The 21,151-nt window shown below is 42.6% G+C and overlaps 1 protein-coding gene across 1 annotated transcript; it reads right to left on the reverse strand.

Moving 5' to 3' along the window:
• Positions 1-485: 485 nt before the first annotated feature.
• On the reverse strand, positions 486-14,070 carry irf6 (interferon regulatory factor 6). Its single transcript, XM_018751100.2, has 8 exons — positions 13,776-14,070; positions 10,212-10,390; positions 9,145-9,340; positions 8,249-8,332; positions 7,743-7,943; positions 7,135-7,527; positions 5,550-5,668; positions 486-1,590 (listed from the first exon to the last, which is right to left on the reverse strand). Exons 2-8 carry the CDS (start codon positions 10,383-10,385, stop codon positions 1,348-1,350), a joined length of 1,410 nt encoding a protein of 469 aa, XP_018606616.1. The 5' UTR covers positions 10,386-10,390; positions 13,776-14,070; the 3' UTR covers positions 486-1,347.
• Between the last annotated feature and the right edge of the window lie 7,081 nt (positions 14,071-21,151).

Genomic DNA, 21,151 nt, shown 5'->3' on the forward strand with positions numbered 1-21,151 from the left:
ATATTTAATAATGCGCAGTATTAACTACAGTACAATTACCTCTGAATTTCATTTTATAATGCACTATATACTTATTTTAAGAAGTCAAATAATACAGTATGTCAAATCAGTGAAATTTATATTTCAAAGGCCTTTCATGTAATGTACCACACACATTTATACATCCTTATGGTTCATACAATACAGTACAAGGGGGTTACCAACCAATGAAGTAAACCAGGTATCACCAGAAAGGAACTCCCTCATGAGTGGAGGACCACTTGTACACCTGGTTATTTATTTATGCTCTCTGCTAGTTAGCGTGTGCTTACGAGCCAGAAACGGCAACTCACGTGTGAATCCATGGATTATTTTCCTAAAACTAGGAAGAGCATAACATTGTGTGTACATGAACAAAAGGAATGTCAGTGCAAAGTGCACATAAACGTGCCTTACGAGGGTGATTAAAAAGTCACCATGAAGACTGAACACCATGCTTAACAGTATTTAGGGAGTCATTTTTTATATCTGAACTATGATGTTATGATGATGAATCTCAAGTGCAATCATCAGCAGTTTAATGCTCTTATTTAAGGATTACAACATTTATTGCAGTCTGTTACTTCAAAATAGGAAACAAAGCAAATTAACAAATGAAAACTAAAAAAAAGCAGCCACCACAATCCCTTAATAGGGCAGCAGTATTTAGTATAGAATTTAATTATATATTTTTGGAACAAACTAATTATATTTTGCAGTTATGTACTCCAGGGATGGGTAACTCCAGTCGCTTAGTACTACAATAGGGGTAATACCTATAATTAAGTTTTGAGACCAGGTGAAATACTTGTAGATGACATTCGCAGCACGCCTAGATCCTTAGATCAAATGCTAAATAAACTCCAAGGTACACTACATTCTTGAACAGAACTCTGCCTCAAGCCACATTCACATTCTTCCAATTTAATCCTAGGCACAGCCTGCTAATAAATATACATAATGATTTGCACTGGCGATATATGCACAAATGATCCTTTTCCTACCAACTCTAATCTATAAACTGTAAAATGCCAAAGTTCTTCGCATACTGAACAAAAAGTAACAAAATGTCAACAGAAGATGTTATCTTAAAAATAACAGCAAATAGACTGATGATGAAATTTTTCTTTACATAAGTAAAACAGGTTTTCTATCAAATGCGGCAGGTCTTGAAGTCTTACGAGAATATTTCTTTTACTGTGCTATTCAGACCACTAATCTTTCACACGAGTGAGAGAAAATGTGTGCTGATCTACAGTGTCAAACTATGCAGAGAATGCGCACCATCCTGAATAAACACGAAGCGTGGGGGCAAGGTTGTAAGATTCCTTACTGGGGCTGGAGGGCAGTGTGGAGGGGTGCAGAATGGGGCAGGTTGGTCCCAGGAGGAACCAGCCAGGCTTCAGACCCCTGCTGGTTTTGTAACATGCAGTAAAGCTGCTTCAGTTGAGCCACAATGTTGTCCTTGATATCAGGCATGGAGATCTGCAGCCGAACACTGCCGCTGTCAAGGGACCGCATGGCATCCCCCGAGAACATCTCGTTGATGATCCGCGCTACCACCGGTATCACCTGGAGGGCAGGAGTAAGAAACACTGTCTTGGTCAGACAACCATCTCACTAGCATTTGCATTCATTCAATTACATGACACTTTTCTCCAGTGTAACAATGTTAAACTACTTACCATGATTTACCCATTTATACAGCAGGATCATTTTTACTGAAGCAATGTGGGTAGTTACCCTGATGAAGTGTACTACAACACGTGGTAGGATTTAAACCTGCAACTGCAAAGGCAGCAGCTCTAAGTACTTCGCGATGAAAGATTATATTTTCTGCCCATGCAAGATCATATTTTCAGCTACGGACAGAGCTTCTTACCTTGTGCAGCCATTTAAGGCTAGTCCCCCTAAACAATCACATACTAGTTATCGTGGTGTGAATTTTTGGATCTGCACAATATCAACAATCCACAGTCAGCCTGATTAGTCCTGATTAAAAAACAACCTACAGTTTTCAAACAACGTCAGCGAGTGACATTTGCGGCCTTGGTTTCATGGCTCTCCATTTAGTGTCACCACCTTTTGACGAAACAACTGTCTTGTTCATGTTGATCGACAGACAAAATGTGACCACCCCCGTTCTCACCAGCAGCACTGGGTAATTCAGTAAAAATCACCGTCCACCCTACTATGATGAAATTCAGCATCTGAAACATCATTTTCAACCCAATCTGTTCTGCAGCAGAAAACCTTCCTACCTTGCAGACAATCCAAAATGACTGTCATTATATTGGTCACATGACCATAATCACAAAAAATAACTTGATACTAATAATTTAAAAAAAAAAAAAAAAAAAAAAGATACCTAAAAGGGCTTGATTGTTACAAAGCTTTGAAGAATTGTATTGCAATAACTAGCAGAAGAGTAAGAAATTTGACAGTTTCAGCTATATTGTCATTTTACATTAATGCTAAGACCTTAAAATGATCAAAATTAGACACTGCTCAAAATGTCAAATACAGAACAGTACTGTCACTTTTGAGTTCTCACATTAGAGACACAACCGATAGCACAGTGCTTAAAGCTGCTGCCTTCAGTCCTGAAGGTGACAGGTTTGAATCCCACCTACTGCTGTAATACCCTTGAGTAAGGTACTTACCCTAAACAGCTCCAGTAAAAGTTACCCTGCTGTATAAATGGGTAATACAGTGTAGGTAGCTTAATAGTGTCAGCCACATGAGTAAATGTAGAGATTGGAGATGGGCAAGTATAATTAAACCATTGTGTTATCTGGACAAAACTCATTCAAGAACTGTGTGTCCCAGAAAGGTTTGTAAGGTACATGTGACCATTTCACATTACAATGAACAAAATAATTTGGTTTTGTGCGTAACATGATACCTGAAGGCATTCCTGTTTGACCACATGTTTGTTTTAAGTGATGTAAACTATCTCAGGGCAGCCTGGTGGCACAGCAGGTAGCACTGGTGTAGAACAGTGTTAGGGCTGTGTGTTCAGATGTGGATTTCAGTTCCATGTTTGGGTGATCTTCCCTCCATGTGCTCTGGATGAACCCCCCCCCCCGTCCAAAGGCTGGAATTTCAGGTGAATTGGTGGCTCAAAATTTCCCACAGCACGTCAATGTGTTTTTACTCAACTACCCTGAAATGGACTTGGGCCCAATCCATGCTGTACTCTACCTCTGTGTTTCAAAGAAAGGCTCCAGACCACCAAGACCATGCATTACAACACACACGCACACACACACACACACACACACACACACACACACACACACACACAGAGTCTGAAACCATTTGTCCCAAGCGAGGTCACGGCGAACCAGAGCCCAACCCAGCAACACAGGGCACAAGGATGGAGGGGAACACACCCAGGACGGGATGCCAGTCCATTGCAAGGCACCCCAAGTGGGACTCGAGCCCCAGACCCACTGGAGAGCAGAACCCGGTGAAATCCGCTGTACCACTGCGCCCCCGCATTACAATACATTTATCAATAATAATTTAAGGATTAATTAAAATGTTTATCTGAGACAGCCAATTTGGAATTCACATATATCATCTTAAACTTCTTTTGTTCACGTCTCTTGGATGTGAAAGAAGAACAAAGGGCAAAACTCAGTGTTGCACTTGTCATAACATACATCCTGTGCGTTCACCTTAAAGCCAACCACCAAGCCAGATTCCAAGTCTTGAACGTCAACATTTTAAAATATCTTCCCCTACATGTTGAAAAAAGCGCCAAGATACAAAAAAAGATTTTTCTGTACGACACTACCGCGATACAACAATCATTCAAAAACTTGCAAATATATGAATAACAGGGCCTCCAGCTTTAGCCAGAGTTTCCATGAATGGGCACTGTATTTGTTTACACTACAATGAAGTCAACTGCCTTCCATGGGATCTAAACATCATTGAACTGGAGAGATTCGAAGATTAATGACGAAGCAGATGTTTTGTTTTTTGGAACTGTGATGTGCATGACATGGGACTGCTGTTATCTAGACACAGGTGCTGTCCCTTGGACCCCTCTGCTCTTCATATCTCGTTCAAACTGTTTCAGCACTTGCCCTTTGTACTCACATCTACACCCCGTCACTCATGTCCGACGGTAGTTTCCCCCCCACTTATGAATATTCATGTCCCCTCCCTTATAGCATAACATTTATACCTAAGCGATGCTCTCTTAGGGGAGCCTCTCTTCAGAGTTACCTCTCGGCCTGCTGTTTGTACGGACACTTGGAAAAATTTAAATCTTTGACGTATCAGACTGTGTGCATTCAAACCAAATTCCACAACAAACCTTTTAAGGAAAGTTCTGGAGAGCAGAGAGCAAACCAAATGTGTCTGTCTCCTTTTTGCCTCATTGAAGAAGAGGGCAATATCACACTACACACAGTTCAGGACTTCGCAGCAATGTAAGGAGGACTGAAGTCATTTTAAAGGATCAAGGTATTAGGTCCGTGATATTAATCTATTGTTAAGCATTTTCATTATTTTGTATGTTTAACGGGGGGGCATGGTGGCGCAGCAGGTTTGGCCAAGGTCTGCTGTCCGGTGGGTCTGGGGCTCGAGTCCTGCTTGGGGTGCCTTGCGACGGACTGGCATCCCATCCTGGGTGTATCCCCCTCCCCCTCCGGTCATATGCCCTGTGTTGCCGGATTAGGCTCCGGTTCACCGCGACCCCGTATGGGACAAGCAGTTTCAGACAGTGTGTGTATGTGTGTGTGTTCGTTCAACAAATGTTGTGCTAAAGTTTTTTTATGTTGATGTTTTACAGAAGTGAGCTATATTGCATGTTTGTTTGCCTACTGCATCTCCCCATCTGCTGTTTCAGTTTGTCATCTAGAAAGCTGCAACAAGAACTGCTGAACCTGCCAAACAATTTCCATGTGTCCCCCCTCCTCATCCCTCCACTGGCTTCCTTTCCTGTATCAAGACTCTTGCGACAGCCTATAAAGACGGTCAGAAACTAACCCCAGATACCTACAAGGCCTGAATAATCACTACAAATTTTCAATCATTAATTTAGGAGAGGTATTTAGACCGTGGGAGGAAACAAGAGCACCAGGAGATAACCCATTTGAACAAAGGGAGAACATGCAAATTCCATAGACACTGAGCTGGATTCAAACCCACAACAGAACGTAGTGATATCAACCAGCAAAACAGCAGTATCAGACAAACAAGCTGTGATAATTTTATTGTTGATATTTTTTGGCAGGTACCTCCGTATGTTGTTACATACAGCATTTTCTCCAGTAGCCGTTTTAGATTTTGGTAACTAGTGTCAAAAGGATCAATGTTTTCATTGCCCCTAAACATTTCAAAAATTAACACTGAATACAAGGATTCTCAGTATACGCAGCAGGAGCTATTTATCCTGACACCAAATGTAAAATTACACGGAAAATTTTAAACTTGGCTTGTCAGAATTGAAGCATATATAATAGACAGCATACAAAAAGCATCAATGACAATTTTAAAAAAAAAAAGAGAGTCACCTGCACCATGATGAGCTTCCGCTCCAGAGGCTTGCCATCTGGCCATTCCTCTCCAAAACACAGCTGTATCTCAAACAGAGGGGGTTGCTGTGCCTGGCCTTTCTGATAGGCAATCACACCTGCACAGGGAAACACCCACATTGCACACCTTTTCAAACCACTGTGTCACATACAAAATATACAGTATCCTCTGCTGCCACGTCCATTTGCTGAACATGAATTGGCTATAATGTGATTTACGAATAGGTGTGTGTAAAACACTGAGCAGGACCCGGTCCAACCCACTGCGCCTCCCTGTGTGTAAAACACCGCATGTAAAATGCAAACTTTGCAGCGCATAACAGCGAGGGTAGATAAGGTCCAGTAGAAAGATCGCATCCAGGTGGTTGTCTTCCATGGGGTAACATCTGGGAAGACTTTGCACAACTGTACCAAGTTTAAGCTCATCTGTGCCTCATTATTGAAACTCTAAAGAACCTGGAACAGTCTTGAAAGATCAGTTCTAAAAAAAGAACTAACATGTATTACATATAGTGTATGTGCTTAGACTTAATGTGCATAACAATGTGACATTTTTTCTGTCTACTGAATTAATTTTAGAAAAGGGCTGTTTATTAGCAGGGGGCGCAGTGGCACATCGGGTTTGATCGGGTCCTGCTCCCTGGTGGGTCTGGGGTTTGAATCCTGCTCGGGGTGCCTTGCGATGGACTGGCGTCCCGTCCTGGGTGTGTCCCCTTCCCCTCCAGCCCTATTCCCTGTGTTGCCGGGTTAGGCTCCGGCTTGCCGCGACCCCGTTTGGGACAAGTGGTTTCAGTCAATGTGTGTGTGTTTATTAGTACTGCTGTTTGTGTGGTTGCACTGTTTACTACGTGTACTTTTCGGTTGGGCGGGACTCATGTTCTGTATTTGGGTTTTAGATTTGGGGTTTGGGCAGCCATTAACAAGACAGCATGCACCTAAATGCACCCAATACATGGGTAAAATCAGGGAGGCTTGTCTCATAGCTGCTGTTGATGGTTCAAATACTTTTTTCAGTCTTATGATGAAGCTATATTTCGGGTAACCATATTTCTTGCCAACAGTAAAGGTTTTGCATAACTAAACCCTGTAATATCACGCTCTGACTAACTGAACAGCAGAATACACTTTTGTAAACTTACTATGCCAACCAAAATAACCTAATGCCATTGTGAAATTTTTATTGTGTATTTTTAATCCTAATTCTGCAGCCACGACAGTACCCAAAAACTATGACGACAACCCTTTGCAACCTCAAAGCCACCCTCCCTCCCTGTCAAGTTCTCTTCAGTTGTCCCCCCACATCATAAAGTGTTTATTTCAATATAAATTTCACATGTATTCAAAGTGCTATCATTTATGTCAGACCCATAGCACAAGATCTCCAGAATCTGAGCAAAGTGTCTGGCTTTGTGCTAAACACCTGAATTCATACAAACACTCAGTATGCAATGGTATTTTCAGATAAAAATTTAAAACTTCTGTGCGCCTCATCTTAGTAGGAGTATACGGTGCTGTCATTTTCTGGTGTCACATGACAGAATGACAGGCCACAGGTTACACTCACCACTGAGGAAGGACTCCAGGCAGAAGAGCTTGATCTTTTTCTGCCGTTCAATCAGGTTGGGCGCGGCTTGACTGGGAGCACAGGGACCAGACCAGTACACCTTGCACTGGCAGAGGCGTACAGCATATATATCGTGACCGCTGACCTCCAGGATGAGGCCACGATCCATTACATCCAGCAGACGGCTGGTGAAGAATCGTTGTTTGTCATTAGCGATGTGCTCAGCGCTGGGGAAGCGCAGCTGTTCCAGGCCTACAGGGCCAAACAGCTCCTCTTGATTAACCATGGGGCCCAGGTCGCCATAATAGAGCCGGCAGCCGTGCGGGTTACTGACCGTGAGAGGCGGACACACCTCTTTACCTCGGTACTGGAACTGAACCTCCAGGTCTGTCACTGCAGAACATTTCATGCAGAAGTACACAAACACAGACAAGAGCCATTAATGCAGGTGCATATAGGCAGAAGACAGCACAGATGGATACAGAAATAAAGATTTGTATTAAGGTAGAGATGTGCAGCTTGGTCAACAAGACAATGAGCCTGTAACTAAATGCAGGCAGAGCCTAAGACCTTCCCTCCTGAGCCACTGGAAATGGCTCAGCCCTTACTGGGAAGGGAGCTGATCCACATCTGGGGAGATGAGAGGAATGATTCTTGCAGGGGTGCAGCTGCAACCTCCATTTCCTGGGCCTCTTCTTTGGGCCACTCTGCACCCGTGGGTTGGGGTCTTGGGGGTGGCATGGGGGACAACAATGGAGATACAGACGCCACTGGTGACCATGCGGTAGACAGCGGGGATGCATCTGTCCCTGGAGATGTAAGTGCACGTGAGCAGACTGGTGGAGGTTGTTACAACCACATCCTCAGAGAAAGCGTGAATACCTGGCCTGAGTGCCCTGAGCAGGAAAAATCTTTACATCTTAAATCTAAATACTGATTAACTGTAGGCATTAGTGTCTTTTCCCTCAGTCTTGTCAAATCAACCCAAATCAAGCCATGAATAACCAAAATCACAAAGCTACTCTACCAGTACTCATCCAAAGGGTCTAACCAAGTGTGATGATATACACTTCCGTGACACATCCACCATAAATAGGAGAGAAATAATGCTCACCGTTAGCTGGGTATGGGGGAAGAGGGGACTCGGGGGTGTCTGGAGCGTCATCCTCATCTTCCCAAGGACCTGAGCCGGCTGACCCTGTGCGGCAAACCAACAGTTACTTTTTTGGCTCACAGGCTCACATATGATTGCACATCAGGAATAATTCTAATCACTTTTTATCTTTGGACAACCCTAAGTCTGTCAGCATGTTGTTATCCATACTATCAAGTAATTAGACTTTATAAAGTACCCCCACCACAATTTAGTACCAGACAGGTGGCTTCTAGTTAGAAATTTTAGCTTAGCATCTTGTTGAAAATAGGGCAGTCCCCACAGCAGTAAGAAACTAACTTCTTTTTATCTGGAATATACTAGTTGATGGCTGTGAGATCAAGGCAGAAACCAGCTAATGGCACTTTGAATGTAGATTTTTTTATTTTTTTTATTTTTTTTTTTTTTAAAAAAAAAAAAAAAAAGATGTTAAAGGAGGGAGGTTTTGTAGAGAACCTCCTTGTAAGCATTATTTTTGTTTCAGCCCAAATGCAGGCAACTGTATTCTAATAACATAACCCCTTAATCACAAACTGTCCTACCACTGTTTTGCAGGGGACCCTAAGCTGTACAGAGATCTCCTATCCCTGACGATAACTCTTACTACAGTCAGGTACAAACAGTATTGGTTCATCCTATACAGTGGTAAATGGACTATATAAATGCCTCCTACTTAAGAAGGATAAAGACAATTAAACACTTCTTACTACCTTGACAAAGACGTGCCACCTTCTGTAAAGGGGTAAGTACAAATAATGCCACATGTTGAGGACTTGAAATGAAAAGCTGAGTGAACATGAGCCATTGTTTCAACCGATTGCCTGGATTATTGACTAGAATAACGAGTGTATAGACACCTGGGTTGCTGATTGGTTGAGGGATGTCGCACACCTCATAGATCTTCAGCGGGTTTATGGGCACCTCCTTGGTACCATCGTAGATAAGCTTGAATTCACGGCTTTTGTTGAGGGCACAGCGGAGCTGAGCCTTCCACTTGGCAGGGTCTGGCTCATCCACGCCTTCTTGAAACTTCCCCGTCTCTACAGCCCAGGCCTGTACGTCAAGAGAAGAAGTTTAAACACACTAAAATATGCACAAGCACTTTCAGCATGTGTAAATAAAGCAACTGTGAGAAAAGACCAAAGGGTTCATAAACCTTATCTGAATTTCTGCCTGAATGGCTCCTAAAATGTGATCTGATCATCAAAGATATAATAATACTCAGAACAACAAATACAGACAGTAAAGTATAAACCACTAACTCAAAAAAAAGATATGTAAATGTGTGTCACTTAGATGAAGATCAGATTTTAGGAGCCATTCATGCATAAACCCTGATAATTACAGTCTTCACAAACTTTTTCCTCACAACAGTGTACAGGACCTTAACCGGCATGAATTCCTTATAAATGTTCTATAATGATGGAGAGGTAACAGCCTTTAAATTGTGCCGTTAACCACTTCTGCATCACAGCACTGCAGTACATAATGTAGTATCCCCAGATAAGCCTTAACACAACCACTACTCCTGTATTGTATGTAAATGTTTGTGTACCTTTTCCAAAAAAAAAAAAAAACTGTAGGAAGGTTATCAGGATTCAGCTATCCTGTGTTTTATGCACCTACTCGAGCGGTGAACATCAGTGCATCAAGTGGAAAGAAAAACTAAATTTACTTAATCACATGTCTGCAACTACGTCTTTCTCCTATAAATTGTATTTTTGCTGAGATGTACGTCGCTTTGGAGAAAAGTGTCTGCTAAATGAATAAATGTAAATGTACATGTTCCAGGAAGACATTGTCCATATATAGGTGAAAATGCATGTACTTTGTCAATATTCTTTCCACTGAGCACCGAGGCTGCAACTCAAGTAAACGAGACTAATGGCCTGACAACGTCTCCACACACAGTAAGTCTACATACCTTGAAGATGGTGTTCTCCTCATCCTGCTGTGGAGAGTGGCGTGTGGCATGCTTCCAGGGGATCTGGAAGCGCTTGGCCTCACGGTCTAGCCAGACCAGACCCGGGTACAGGCCTAAGTCCACCTGCGCCACCAACCAGGGCTTCAGACGCACGCGCCGGGGGTGAGTTGCCATCGTCCCTTGGAGAACAAAATTGTCCATAGGCATCAATCGCTTGCCCAGATAAACTGAAATTTATAAGTTTTTTAAGGTGGTATCTTTGTTCAACGTGACTTACAATGACGAACTGCATAATACAAAATACAGCTTGGAAGGTCAGAGGATAACAATAATACAATAACAGAACAGGATGTCAGTGTGTGGAGCTTGCATCTTCTCCCTGTTGGCATGGCTTTTCTCCAAAGACGCATTTCAAGCGAATTGACAACTCTAAACTGCCCACAAAGTGCGAATGTGCAAGTGAAAGTGTCCAATTGCCCTGCGACTCTGAAGAGAGAAAGTAAAAGTACCCTGATGTATGGATGGGTAAATCCCTCTACGTAGTTCAATGAACAAACCTGACCTTTTATGTTGCCTTGGACAAAGGTGTCAGTTAAATAGTTACAATAACCTACCTAGTCCAGGTAGGGTACACTGTTTTAAACATTCTCATGGAGGTCTTTAAGGATCAAAAGCCCCTGGTCAGCTCCCATTGGAGTTATGCCAGGCATGTCCTGCTAGGAGGACACTCCATGGAGAAATTAATTCCTTCAGCTGTCCTGGGAATGCCTGTGGATCCCCCAGGAGGAGCTGGAGACTGTTACTGGGAAAGGACATTTGGGCTTATATGTTCAGCTTGTCACCACCACGAAACTCCAGGACAAGTGAAAGGATACTGACAGACGGATTAGTCTTAACAACAATATCTGTGTTAATAACTCCCCCCCCAAACTTATACCCAAGTAAATTTCTATACGTTTTTTTTTTTTTTTTTTTTTTTTTTTTTTTAAAGTAACAGCACTTTTGCGTTGAAGATTCTACCCACTTTTGGAGATTTTTTTTTTTTTTTAAAAAAAAAAAGGGGTTTCTCCATGGTATATTTTAACTTTACCCCAGACAGTGCACAAATTCTTCATAAGAAATATCACGTGTTCTGCTACACTCATTTTCTTGAGTACATTTCACTTTTTAACTTGGGGAAGTCTTAATCAAAGATTATTAAGGAAACCTATGAAGGAAAGCCTTAATCAAAAGCTTTACTTCGCTCAAAACATGTTGACCTCCTTTCAGCATTTTTTAAAATTATCCATCGCATTCTGCTGTGACAAATGTAAGAAAAATAAGGCAGTTATGCAGACACCTGTACATAACCAGGTATGTGGAGACAGATGTGCACTCAGCACCAGTAAACATGCATCTTGTAATATACTGTAAATCCAGCCAAATAAAAATCAAGGTCTCAAGAAAATAACATAAGTATAATCAAACTTCTGTTCATAGATCACATACTAGACAGTTCAAACACCAGCAGAAGAACAGAATTGAATGACTCAGCAGACCTAATGTTGACTTTTCACTTCAGGTACACAATCACAACAGACTTCTAGTTGACATATTGTCTTCTCAATGTCATATACTTACAAGAACAATAGAGAGAGAAAAAAATATCAGACAATGAAATACAGTTGGTCCCCAACAGGAATTTAACTGAACAGATTCAAAACAGTTTTAGTCTTTGGGATGCTGTCATACAAGTCCTGAACTGTGTATAGTAGAAACTGCCACATTCAACAAGAAAAGCCTTCAGTTCTTTGAGGGTTGAAGAAGGTTGAAACTGATTTCACCCTCTGCACTCTGGCACATCCCATAAAGGTTCAATGATGTTTAGATCTCGTGACTGGGGAGATCATGGAAGGCATCTGACTTCATCATGGTTTTTAGCAGTATGTATGGGAGCATTATCATCCTGGAACAATAGAACATTACCAGGCACCAATGTTTGCACCATAGGATACACCTGGTCCTGTACAATCCTCTCATATTCCTTGTTTGTAGCCATGCAGAGTAAGTATTGGACCTTATGACTCTGATAAGATAGTGTCCAACCCATTACAGCTCCCCACCATATTTAACAGTTGGCAACAGACATTGAGTTGAAGGCATTCTTTGGCTAAATGTGAACATTTCCAGTTATAAAAAATGGATTGAATAATGAGTCATCACAACATATGCTTCTTCTCCATTGCTCAGCGAGTCAAATTTTTTCCTACTTACACCAGGTTGGGCATCTCTGCGTGATGGCCTTGGATACAAGTGGTTTCCAAATGGCAGCCCTTCCATAAATTCCAGATTTGTACAGTTCATAACATACAAATTTGTTCAGACTGGGCTACAGAGGTGGCGATTCAATTCAGTGGTAATTTTTGAGGCTGTACTTTTGTGGCATTTATCAACTATCCTGCAAAGTGTCCTTATATCTAGGTCACTGCACTTTGACTTGCGACCACCATTGCTCTTTGTTGATGCAGCATGTCCACGTTTAGGAGATTGCCATTATTTTTGAGACAGTTCCCCTTGACGTGTTAAATAATTTTGCAGTTTTTGTAATCAATACACCTGCAATTCTGGCAATGACTCTTTCGCCTTTTTGTTAGTTGCTTTTATGCCGCTTTGAAAACTCACATCAAAATACTAATTGTTAGATTTCTACAGCTGTTACAGCTTCAACTTTACAGCTGACACATAGTGCTGCCTGGCAATCAACCTAATTACATCTCACCTTCACAGTTCGTTTATAACTAGTTACTTAAAATTTAAACTCCCTCTCATGAATTTGTTATTTTGTCCAATCTCTATATCCAATTGTTCCCTTAATCCACATCAGTCTTGAACATAAGCTTCATTTTCACTCCATTTTTCACTGTTATATACATTTTTATTTTATACAGGAATAATTGAGTGCAATGTTATGTTCACATGATGAGCATTGACACAAATAACTACACAAGAAATAACTTTAAACGTTCAAAACGCATCTTCCTTTCAGAAAGGCTTTCTTCATGGTCTGCATGTAGGCTATTATGTAAAATAAAAATAATTTGTGACATGTCAGCAGCGCGTACCTATTCAGACTCACGAGTGCAAGGGTGCCGTACATAGATGATTCCCGCCTACTAGGCGCCAAAAAAAAGCGTAACGGCGACCACGATCGTATAACAGCATCATGTAACAAAAGAGAAGAACAACGAGTTTAGCTGCGACACAACAGGACATTCGCTTACGGCTGAGTTTTATCTGGATAATCGAACGCAAAAGGCCGCACTTGTCGAGCACAAAGCCAGAGGTATCAGTTATCAGCCCCACTCAGTTATCATAGCACATACCTGCAGGCTGCTGCTGCTCAGGCCCACCCGTTCAACCCGTTGTGTATCAGTGGGAAAACATAATGTAGCAGCGCATCTGGAATCAAATAGGCTACCGACCCCTCAGATTGAAACAGGCCAACTCTGTCTGTGCTGGTAAACTAGTAACTCTGTTATTAGAAGAAGAATAATCTACGCAGCAAGGCAGTATTGTTCACCTTACCTGCAGTCACGATCTACCAGGAAATGCGATCGGATCGGAGCGTTTCCGAACACCGAAACTTAAATAAATCACTTTTCTTTCACGGTCCAGAAGACTGGGGCTACAGGACGGGTGACTTCCACGACGCCCGCAGAGCGAAACGCGTACTTTAGACACTTGATGACGTCGAAAGCCGCCGTTGTAAGAAGCGACGTCGGGCTCCCGTCTCGGTACCGCGCAGCGCCACTGCGCCCCTCCGCGCTTCCCGAAACTCAGGTGAGTCGGTGACGTAACGCGCGCGGAGGTGGGACACACCTTTCGGCCGAGCAGCGCTCCGCCCCCCTCTCAGGGCGCGCGAGAGTAACTAGTAACATAGTTGCGCTCTTGGATTCTGTTGCTTCTACCATGAACTGACCTGCTTTGTCATTTGACCCTTAACTAGGGAGACGCTACAATACTCATAATCAACAAAGTAAAAATGTTTCTAAAATAATTAATGGCCGTATTATCGAAGAAAAAATATTCTAAAAGATTTTATTTACTACTACGGAGCTACTAGAGACGTGCGCTTTATTAAAAGCGCATATGTCTCCAGCAGCAGTCTTAACAAAAACGCTTCAGACAGTACAAGACACACTACACTTCCGAATCCCCCTGGGTCACTCCCAGCCCCCCTGCTGCACCCTATGGTTAAGGGGTTCCCCCCGGGACTCCCCAGAATCCCACTCTTGAACACTGAACATAAATAGGACGACAACCAATCAGAAACCACACACAACTATGTACACACACATAAACACTAATGCCAACTATTTACACATTTACTCCCCTCAGCGCTGTTACAGTATTATTTAATTTTCTTTCTTAAAGTCGAACCGCTCAATTTGTTGCTCTAATGCTGAGCTCATTCAGGGATGGTAAAGGTAGCAGAAGAGCGGAGCCTTAAGACATTAGAGAAGACTCTCAAAACACGTTTCTTTTGGACTCTCTTCAACATCAACTTGCGTCACGTGTCACGATCCCCTGTGAATTTCCTGCAGATTGTACACGTGACTACTCCCTTCATAAACACACACACACACATTTTCTGAACCGCTTGTCCCATACGGGGTCGCGGGGAGCCGGAGCCTAACCCGGCAACTCAGGGCGTGAGGCTGGAGGGGGAGGGGACACACCCAGGCCCGGATGCCAGTCCGCCGCAAGGCACCCCAAGCGGGACTCGAACCCCAGGCCCACCAGAGAGGAGGACCCACTCCAACCTCCCCCCCCTTCATAAACAATAAATAAATAAACGTAAAACTGAAGAATCGATTAAAAACACAGAGGAAAAAAAACTCCAAGTGAAGTAGCTGATATATGTTTCCCAAACAATGGAATCGGTAGATCAGTACCATGGCATGGGTGCAGTGGAGCAGCAAGCTTGTCCGGCCAGGTCCTGCTCTCTGATGGGTCTGCGTTCGAGTCCTGCTTGGCGTGCCTTATGATAGACTGGCGTCCCGTCCTGGGTGTGTCCCCTCCCCCTCCAGCCTTACGCCCTATGTTTCCGGGTTAGGCTCCGGCTCCCCGCTCGGGAGGATCGTTATGTGTGTGAGTGATGTCCTCTAACTGCTTTGTTATAATCACAGATTTTTTCTTTTTTTTTGGTCATTTCTGATCTGAGACATTCCTGTATTTACTGTGCTCCTTTACCACGCCCTGAAACGGCTGGAGGCGCATGTTTTGCAGAATACACCCGAACCGGTATCGACGTGCATGAGAAAAGAGGAGTGGAGCACGTCGAACAAGATTGCGCAGCATGACCCTGACTCAACATTCTGCCTGTGAGAATCAGTGCTTCCAAAATGTGCATGATAAATGAAGGGATATGAATGAAGCCCCTACCTGAGTTTTACAGCTTAAAAAAATAAATGAATAAAATGTAAAAAGAAAACCCAAAGTGAAAAGGCTTTTCAGTCAAGACCTGCAATAGGTGTTTATGTATAACATCACAACGGGCTGAACATTATATCAGTGTGACTGACTGTGCTTGAGAATATGGCAGAAACAGGGCCAACACGAATCTGTGTGTTGCTGGGCTCTTAACTTTTGAGGTAAGCTGCTACAAGGTGTGATGTCATCATGGCAAATCTCAGTCATGGCATTACTGGAATGTGTTTCTATTGAGTCATCTGAACACCAGAGGTGGCAAACCCAGGACTGAGGTACATATGTGTGACAAAGGAACATAGGTGTAACACCAGCGCCAGTATTCTGTATTGCTTTTATTAATGTGAAGTAAAGGGGGGCATGGTGGCAGCACAGGGGCGTGGTGGCGCAGCAGCGTGGCAGGTTTAGCCAGTGCCCGCTGTGTGGCAGGGCTGGGGTTCAAGCCCTGCTTGGGGTGCCTTGTGGTGGACTGGCATCCTGTCCTGGGTGTGTCCCCTGCACCCTGTGTTGCTGGGTTAGGCTCTGGCTCACTGTGACCCCACTCAGGACAAGTGGTTGTTGACAATGGATGGAATGTAAAGTAAACCAGTAAAAAAATAAATAGGAAAACATTATGTGTATACAAGTTATATTTGGCTTCTTGAATGATTTAGACTCTAATACCTTGAATTTTGAGGGGGCGCAGTGGGTTGGACCCCGGTCCTGCTCTCCGGTGGGTCTGGGGTTCGAGTCCTGCTTGGGGTGCCTTGCGGCGGACTGTCCTGGGTGTGTCCCCTTACGCCCTGTGTTGCCGGGTAGGCTCCGGTTCCCCGCGACCCCGTATGGGACAAGCGGTTCTGAAAATGTGTGTGTGTGTGTGTGTGTGTATATATCTTGAATTTTAAGCACTAAACATTGATTTACACCATCAAAATATTTGTTTCTTTGTTTATTACCTAATTAAGAAAACCTTGGTACCAGGATGACTATACCAGTACATGTGGGTTATCTGCGACACCCTTGTCTGCTCCAGCGAGCTAGTGATTTGTTTCACAGTGACAAACATGTCAGAATATTGTCCCCAGTACCCAAATTTATCACAGGAGAAGGATACCCACCTCCCCAAAATTAAATTTTTCAAAGTTGGGATTTGTGGAGAGTCCCAGAGACACAAATTCATTAAGCCCTAGAATTTCCTCTAGCTGACTGAGTTGCTCAGCAGGACACAATGCGCTGGTGCATGTGGTGTGTCTGCCAAGAGACGTGGTCGGTACAAGCAGGCCTCTCATGTAGATAAGATGTCCAGGAGTGGCCACTGATCAGCTGGACATGGAGATTTTCCTTAGTACTTGGGTTAATGGGTGGGTTTAAAGGATGTAGGGAGAACTTCCTCTATTGCTCCTTCTGGCTCTAGAGCATGTCCTGCTGGTTGTCTATCACCTTCTTCACATTGTCTGGCCCTGTGATGTTTATGGGGTTCGATGATCAATACTTACCCATCTACCGCATAAGTAATTCAAAATGAAAGCTACTTATAGGATTGTTTTTATTGTTAATAAAACTATTTGGAGTGTAAGTGCAGACCATGGCTGTAATGCATACCTAAAACTACTTCCATTTAAAATTGTGTCTGACAAAAGAAAGAAAAGATGAAGTATGCATCAGCTTTTATCTGCTGCTGTCCTCTTGATAAGGTCTTCTGATCCTACTGCATTTTCATTTATACCAAGGGCAGAAGGTAAAGTAGCAGTTATGGACATGGACTTGCAAAGTTGTGGGTACAAGCCCCACTTTATGCCAGGGCTGTAGTACCCCAGCCTTGCATTGCTCCAGCAGATATCATCATACTTGCTGAACTGTGAAATTCTTTGTCATCTTTGATAACTCGGGGAAAAGCAACAAAGGTGGCATCCAAATTCCCCACAATGACCATAAATTTATCAATCTGAAAGGAAAATAATAAAACATTACAAACATCCTGTACTTCCCATCCTGAACACCCTGAGACTTTCTAAGAACTTCTCTCAGACCACTGTCATTTCCATTGGGGTCTGCTTCAACATGAGACTGGGCTGCCTAGAATACATTTAGGAGGACCTTTATCCTTAACAATAAGTCAAGGAAACTTTAAATTCAGGGCGTGGCAACCTTCTGTGGTTGTGAAAAACCACATGAACTTCTGCTTGGGAACTCCATAACAGCACTAAGAACTAGACTGACTGGTCTAGAATGTACCAAGCAGAGTTGGGTGGGGTAAACAAGGAAAAGCAACCAGTCTAGTCTGCACTAAGTTTACGTCTTGTTCACATGAGTAAGAAATATTTATCTTTCTCTTCATCTCTTTTCTTGAGAATATAGATTTCTCCTCTGCGTTAGTTCTTCTTAAAAGGAGATAACAGCTGGTGCTTGCTTGATCAATACACACCGCCAGAGATTTACTTGTATCATGTTGCACATCATAGAGAATGTTTCTGAGTAAAGAAAAGGTTCTTGGTGTTGAGGTACAAGGTCTGCAGATTTGCCAATACAGCAAACAGCACCAACACCTTGTGTACCTGAAACCTGTGCTACATTTGCATCAATATTTGTATAGGGCATGTTTGGTTTTGCATGTGTAATGCATTTTTTTTCATGCCTCTTATATAACACGAATGTAAAATGGTTAATGGTTCTTTCTCAGCCCTGGGCTCTACAGGGACTTAGGCAACTTGGTTGCAACAATTATCCAACAACCTTAACATTTATATCTTTATTTAGTTTTGTTTTAGGTGTGATTAAATGACATGAAGGGGGGGGGCGCGGTGGCACGGTGGGTTGGACCGCAGTCCTGCTCTCCGGTTGGTCTGGGGTTCAAGTCCCGCTTGGGGTGCCTTGCGACGGACTGGCGTCCCATCCTGGGTGTGTCCCCTCCCCCTCCAGCCTTATGCCCTGTGTTGCCTGGTTAGGCTCCGGTTCCCCGTGACCCCGTATGGGACGAGCGGTTCTGAAAATGTATGTATGTAAATGACATGAAAATTTAATAAACATAAAGACTCTAGATTTTTGGATCTGAGTACAATCAAGGAGCACAATTTGGGTTAAGGTTTTGAACAGCAGTTTTAACTATAGTTCATACTTCCAGCTACTTGGAAATAGGGTTAGCTGGTAGTAGTTAATGCTGCTGCCTTTGGCTCTGAATGTAGCTGGTTTGAATCATACCTACCATTGAGCAAGATAGTTATCCTAAATTGCTCAAGTAGAGATCTCCAATTGTACAAATGGATAAATAATTGTAAGTAGCTTAACATTGTAAGTTGCTTTGGAGAAAAGTGTCAGATAAATGAATAATTTTTTCTGGTATATCAGGCATTGTCTAGTATCTCCTTAATTCAAGATACTGTACATTTGATATGTAGTTAATGCCAAATTTACTTGTTTTCTAATTTATCTGAGGTGCCAAATACAAACGCATGAAATTGTCATGATGAACAGAGGAAACGGAGGAGGCTGGTCCCAAGTGCAGGATTGTTAATTCAGTACCAAAGGACTAGGCTTGTTCTCATGGTCGGGGATGGGCAAATTGTCAGTCGATCAGCAAACTGGACAGAGCCGAGGATCTGATGTCGTGGTTGAGGGACAAGTTGAGTGGTCATAACCAAGGAGTTGTGGAGCAGGACTAGGGAATATGAGGAAGAAGACTTGGGATAAGCAAAGCAAGGTAGGTTTGAGAGCGCAGTGGTGCCAGTTGTCTCAAGTGAGATTCCGCAAGTGGTAGAGTGGTGCTTTTTGTAGCCAGGTGCTTCTGGTTGAGGTGCAGGTGTGGTCGTGACAGTAATAAAGCTGACAGTCATATGACAAAAGGCTACTGCCACATTATGTAGTTACAAACCAGCAACAAATCTGTACAAAGGAATAGCACACCTTGTGAAGAGAAACCTGCCCATAAGTTCATTTGAGCTATGAGTAAGCTGTACAGAAGCAATCAGATGGTTAGAAAGCAAAGTAAAATACAGTAACAACAAAGCAAAGAATTTATTTTCAGAAATGTACAATTGTAACTATGACTTTATTTGTTCATCTCAAAGAGAAGCTTTAATTGAAACCGAGGGAAGAAACTATTTTAGAAGTCCTGTATATTTTGTCTTAGCTAATATTTTAAGACTAAGAATCCCGTTATCTCAGTTTTGACTTTTCTTTATGTGTCTGTGCATCAGAACTGAGATTGTGGTCATTAACTGATGTTAAGAACTTATCTGTAGCTATGTTAAGCAGGTCTTGGTATAACTCCATTGAGTACTTTTGTTGAGATTTTGTTACCTTCAATACCTGTCAAGTTGATACATCACTAGTTAACAGGCAGCCTTCTGGCTATGGGAGAATGTGATATCTGTGATACCTTTCTGTACAGACAAAAAGACAAAGACTTACTGTCAAAGTCAAGCAGCAGAACATTGTTGTGTAACAAAATTAAGGAGACAAATTGTGTGCATTGATCTAAAATACATTCAGTTACACATACTTGAACATGTTGTGTATTTAGTAGATGTATAGAAAGTCAAAGATTCCATTTTACTGCCATATCACAAAAAATGCAAAGAATTCTGTTAAGTGACAGTTAAATAGCAATGTCATATAAGGGGTGGATACTGGCAATATACTTGTGAAATTGTTTGCTTTTTATATTCAGATACATAACACTGAATGATCTGTGAAGGCCTTTTAATACTTTACCAAATAACTGCACTTAAAAGCATGTGTAAATATATAAATGGTTGGATATTCACTCAGACTGGTTACAGTGTAAAGCCACCCTTCTTCACTGTGTGCCAAAAGAACCGGTTTCCCGCAGGTCGCCATGGAGCATAACTGTCATAAACATACACTGTACCACTGTCAACTTGCAGTCTACACAGAGGATCTGTTATATAGTCCACTAACATTAATTATTATTTTCCGTGGTCATCAGCTTCCTGCACCTGAAAGTCACACACACAGCATCACTATTGTTGAAAAAAATGGTACTGTTTTACAACACACGTTCAAATTAAATTCATGTACTCTTTAAATTTTTATTCTGTTAATTCTATTATTATTTATAAAGTTCAAGTTTTTATTCTGGTTCAGGCGTTTCAGTGATTAAACTTAAAGTGGGTGAATCCCTGCCCTGGTAACAACAAATGATTGAAGGAAATGAGTAAAGAGCGACAGGAACGTCTCGGCCGCTGAGGCGACGTTGTGTTGTATCCGTTGCCATGGAAACGCTGAGTAATGAAGGGCGCGCGCCTCTGTTCACGGAATCAACCTGACGCCACCTCTGGAACTTGGGGGATGGAGGTGTGGCGTGTCCGCTGCCTTTGTTTATTTCACCTGTCGAAAGAAGGAGGGAGGAAGGGAAGGAGGGGAGGGATGGGGCGGAGACCATTTTATGAGCCCAGTGTCCGTGAGCACAGGTGAGGCAGACATACTGAATCTACCTGGCAGAAGGTTGCAGCTTCGAGGGTTGCCTCTGATTT

The sequence above is a fragment of the Scleropages formosus genome, chromosome 16 (assembly GCF_900964775.1).
Source record: "Scleropages formosus chromosome 16, fSclFor1.1, whole genome shotgun sequence".
Taxonomy (NCBI): Eukaryota; Metazoa; Chordata; class Actinopteri; order Osteoglossiformes; family Osteoglossidae; genus Scleropages; species Scleropages formosus.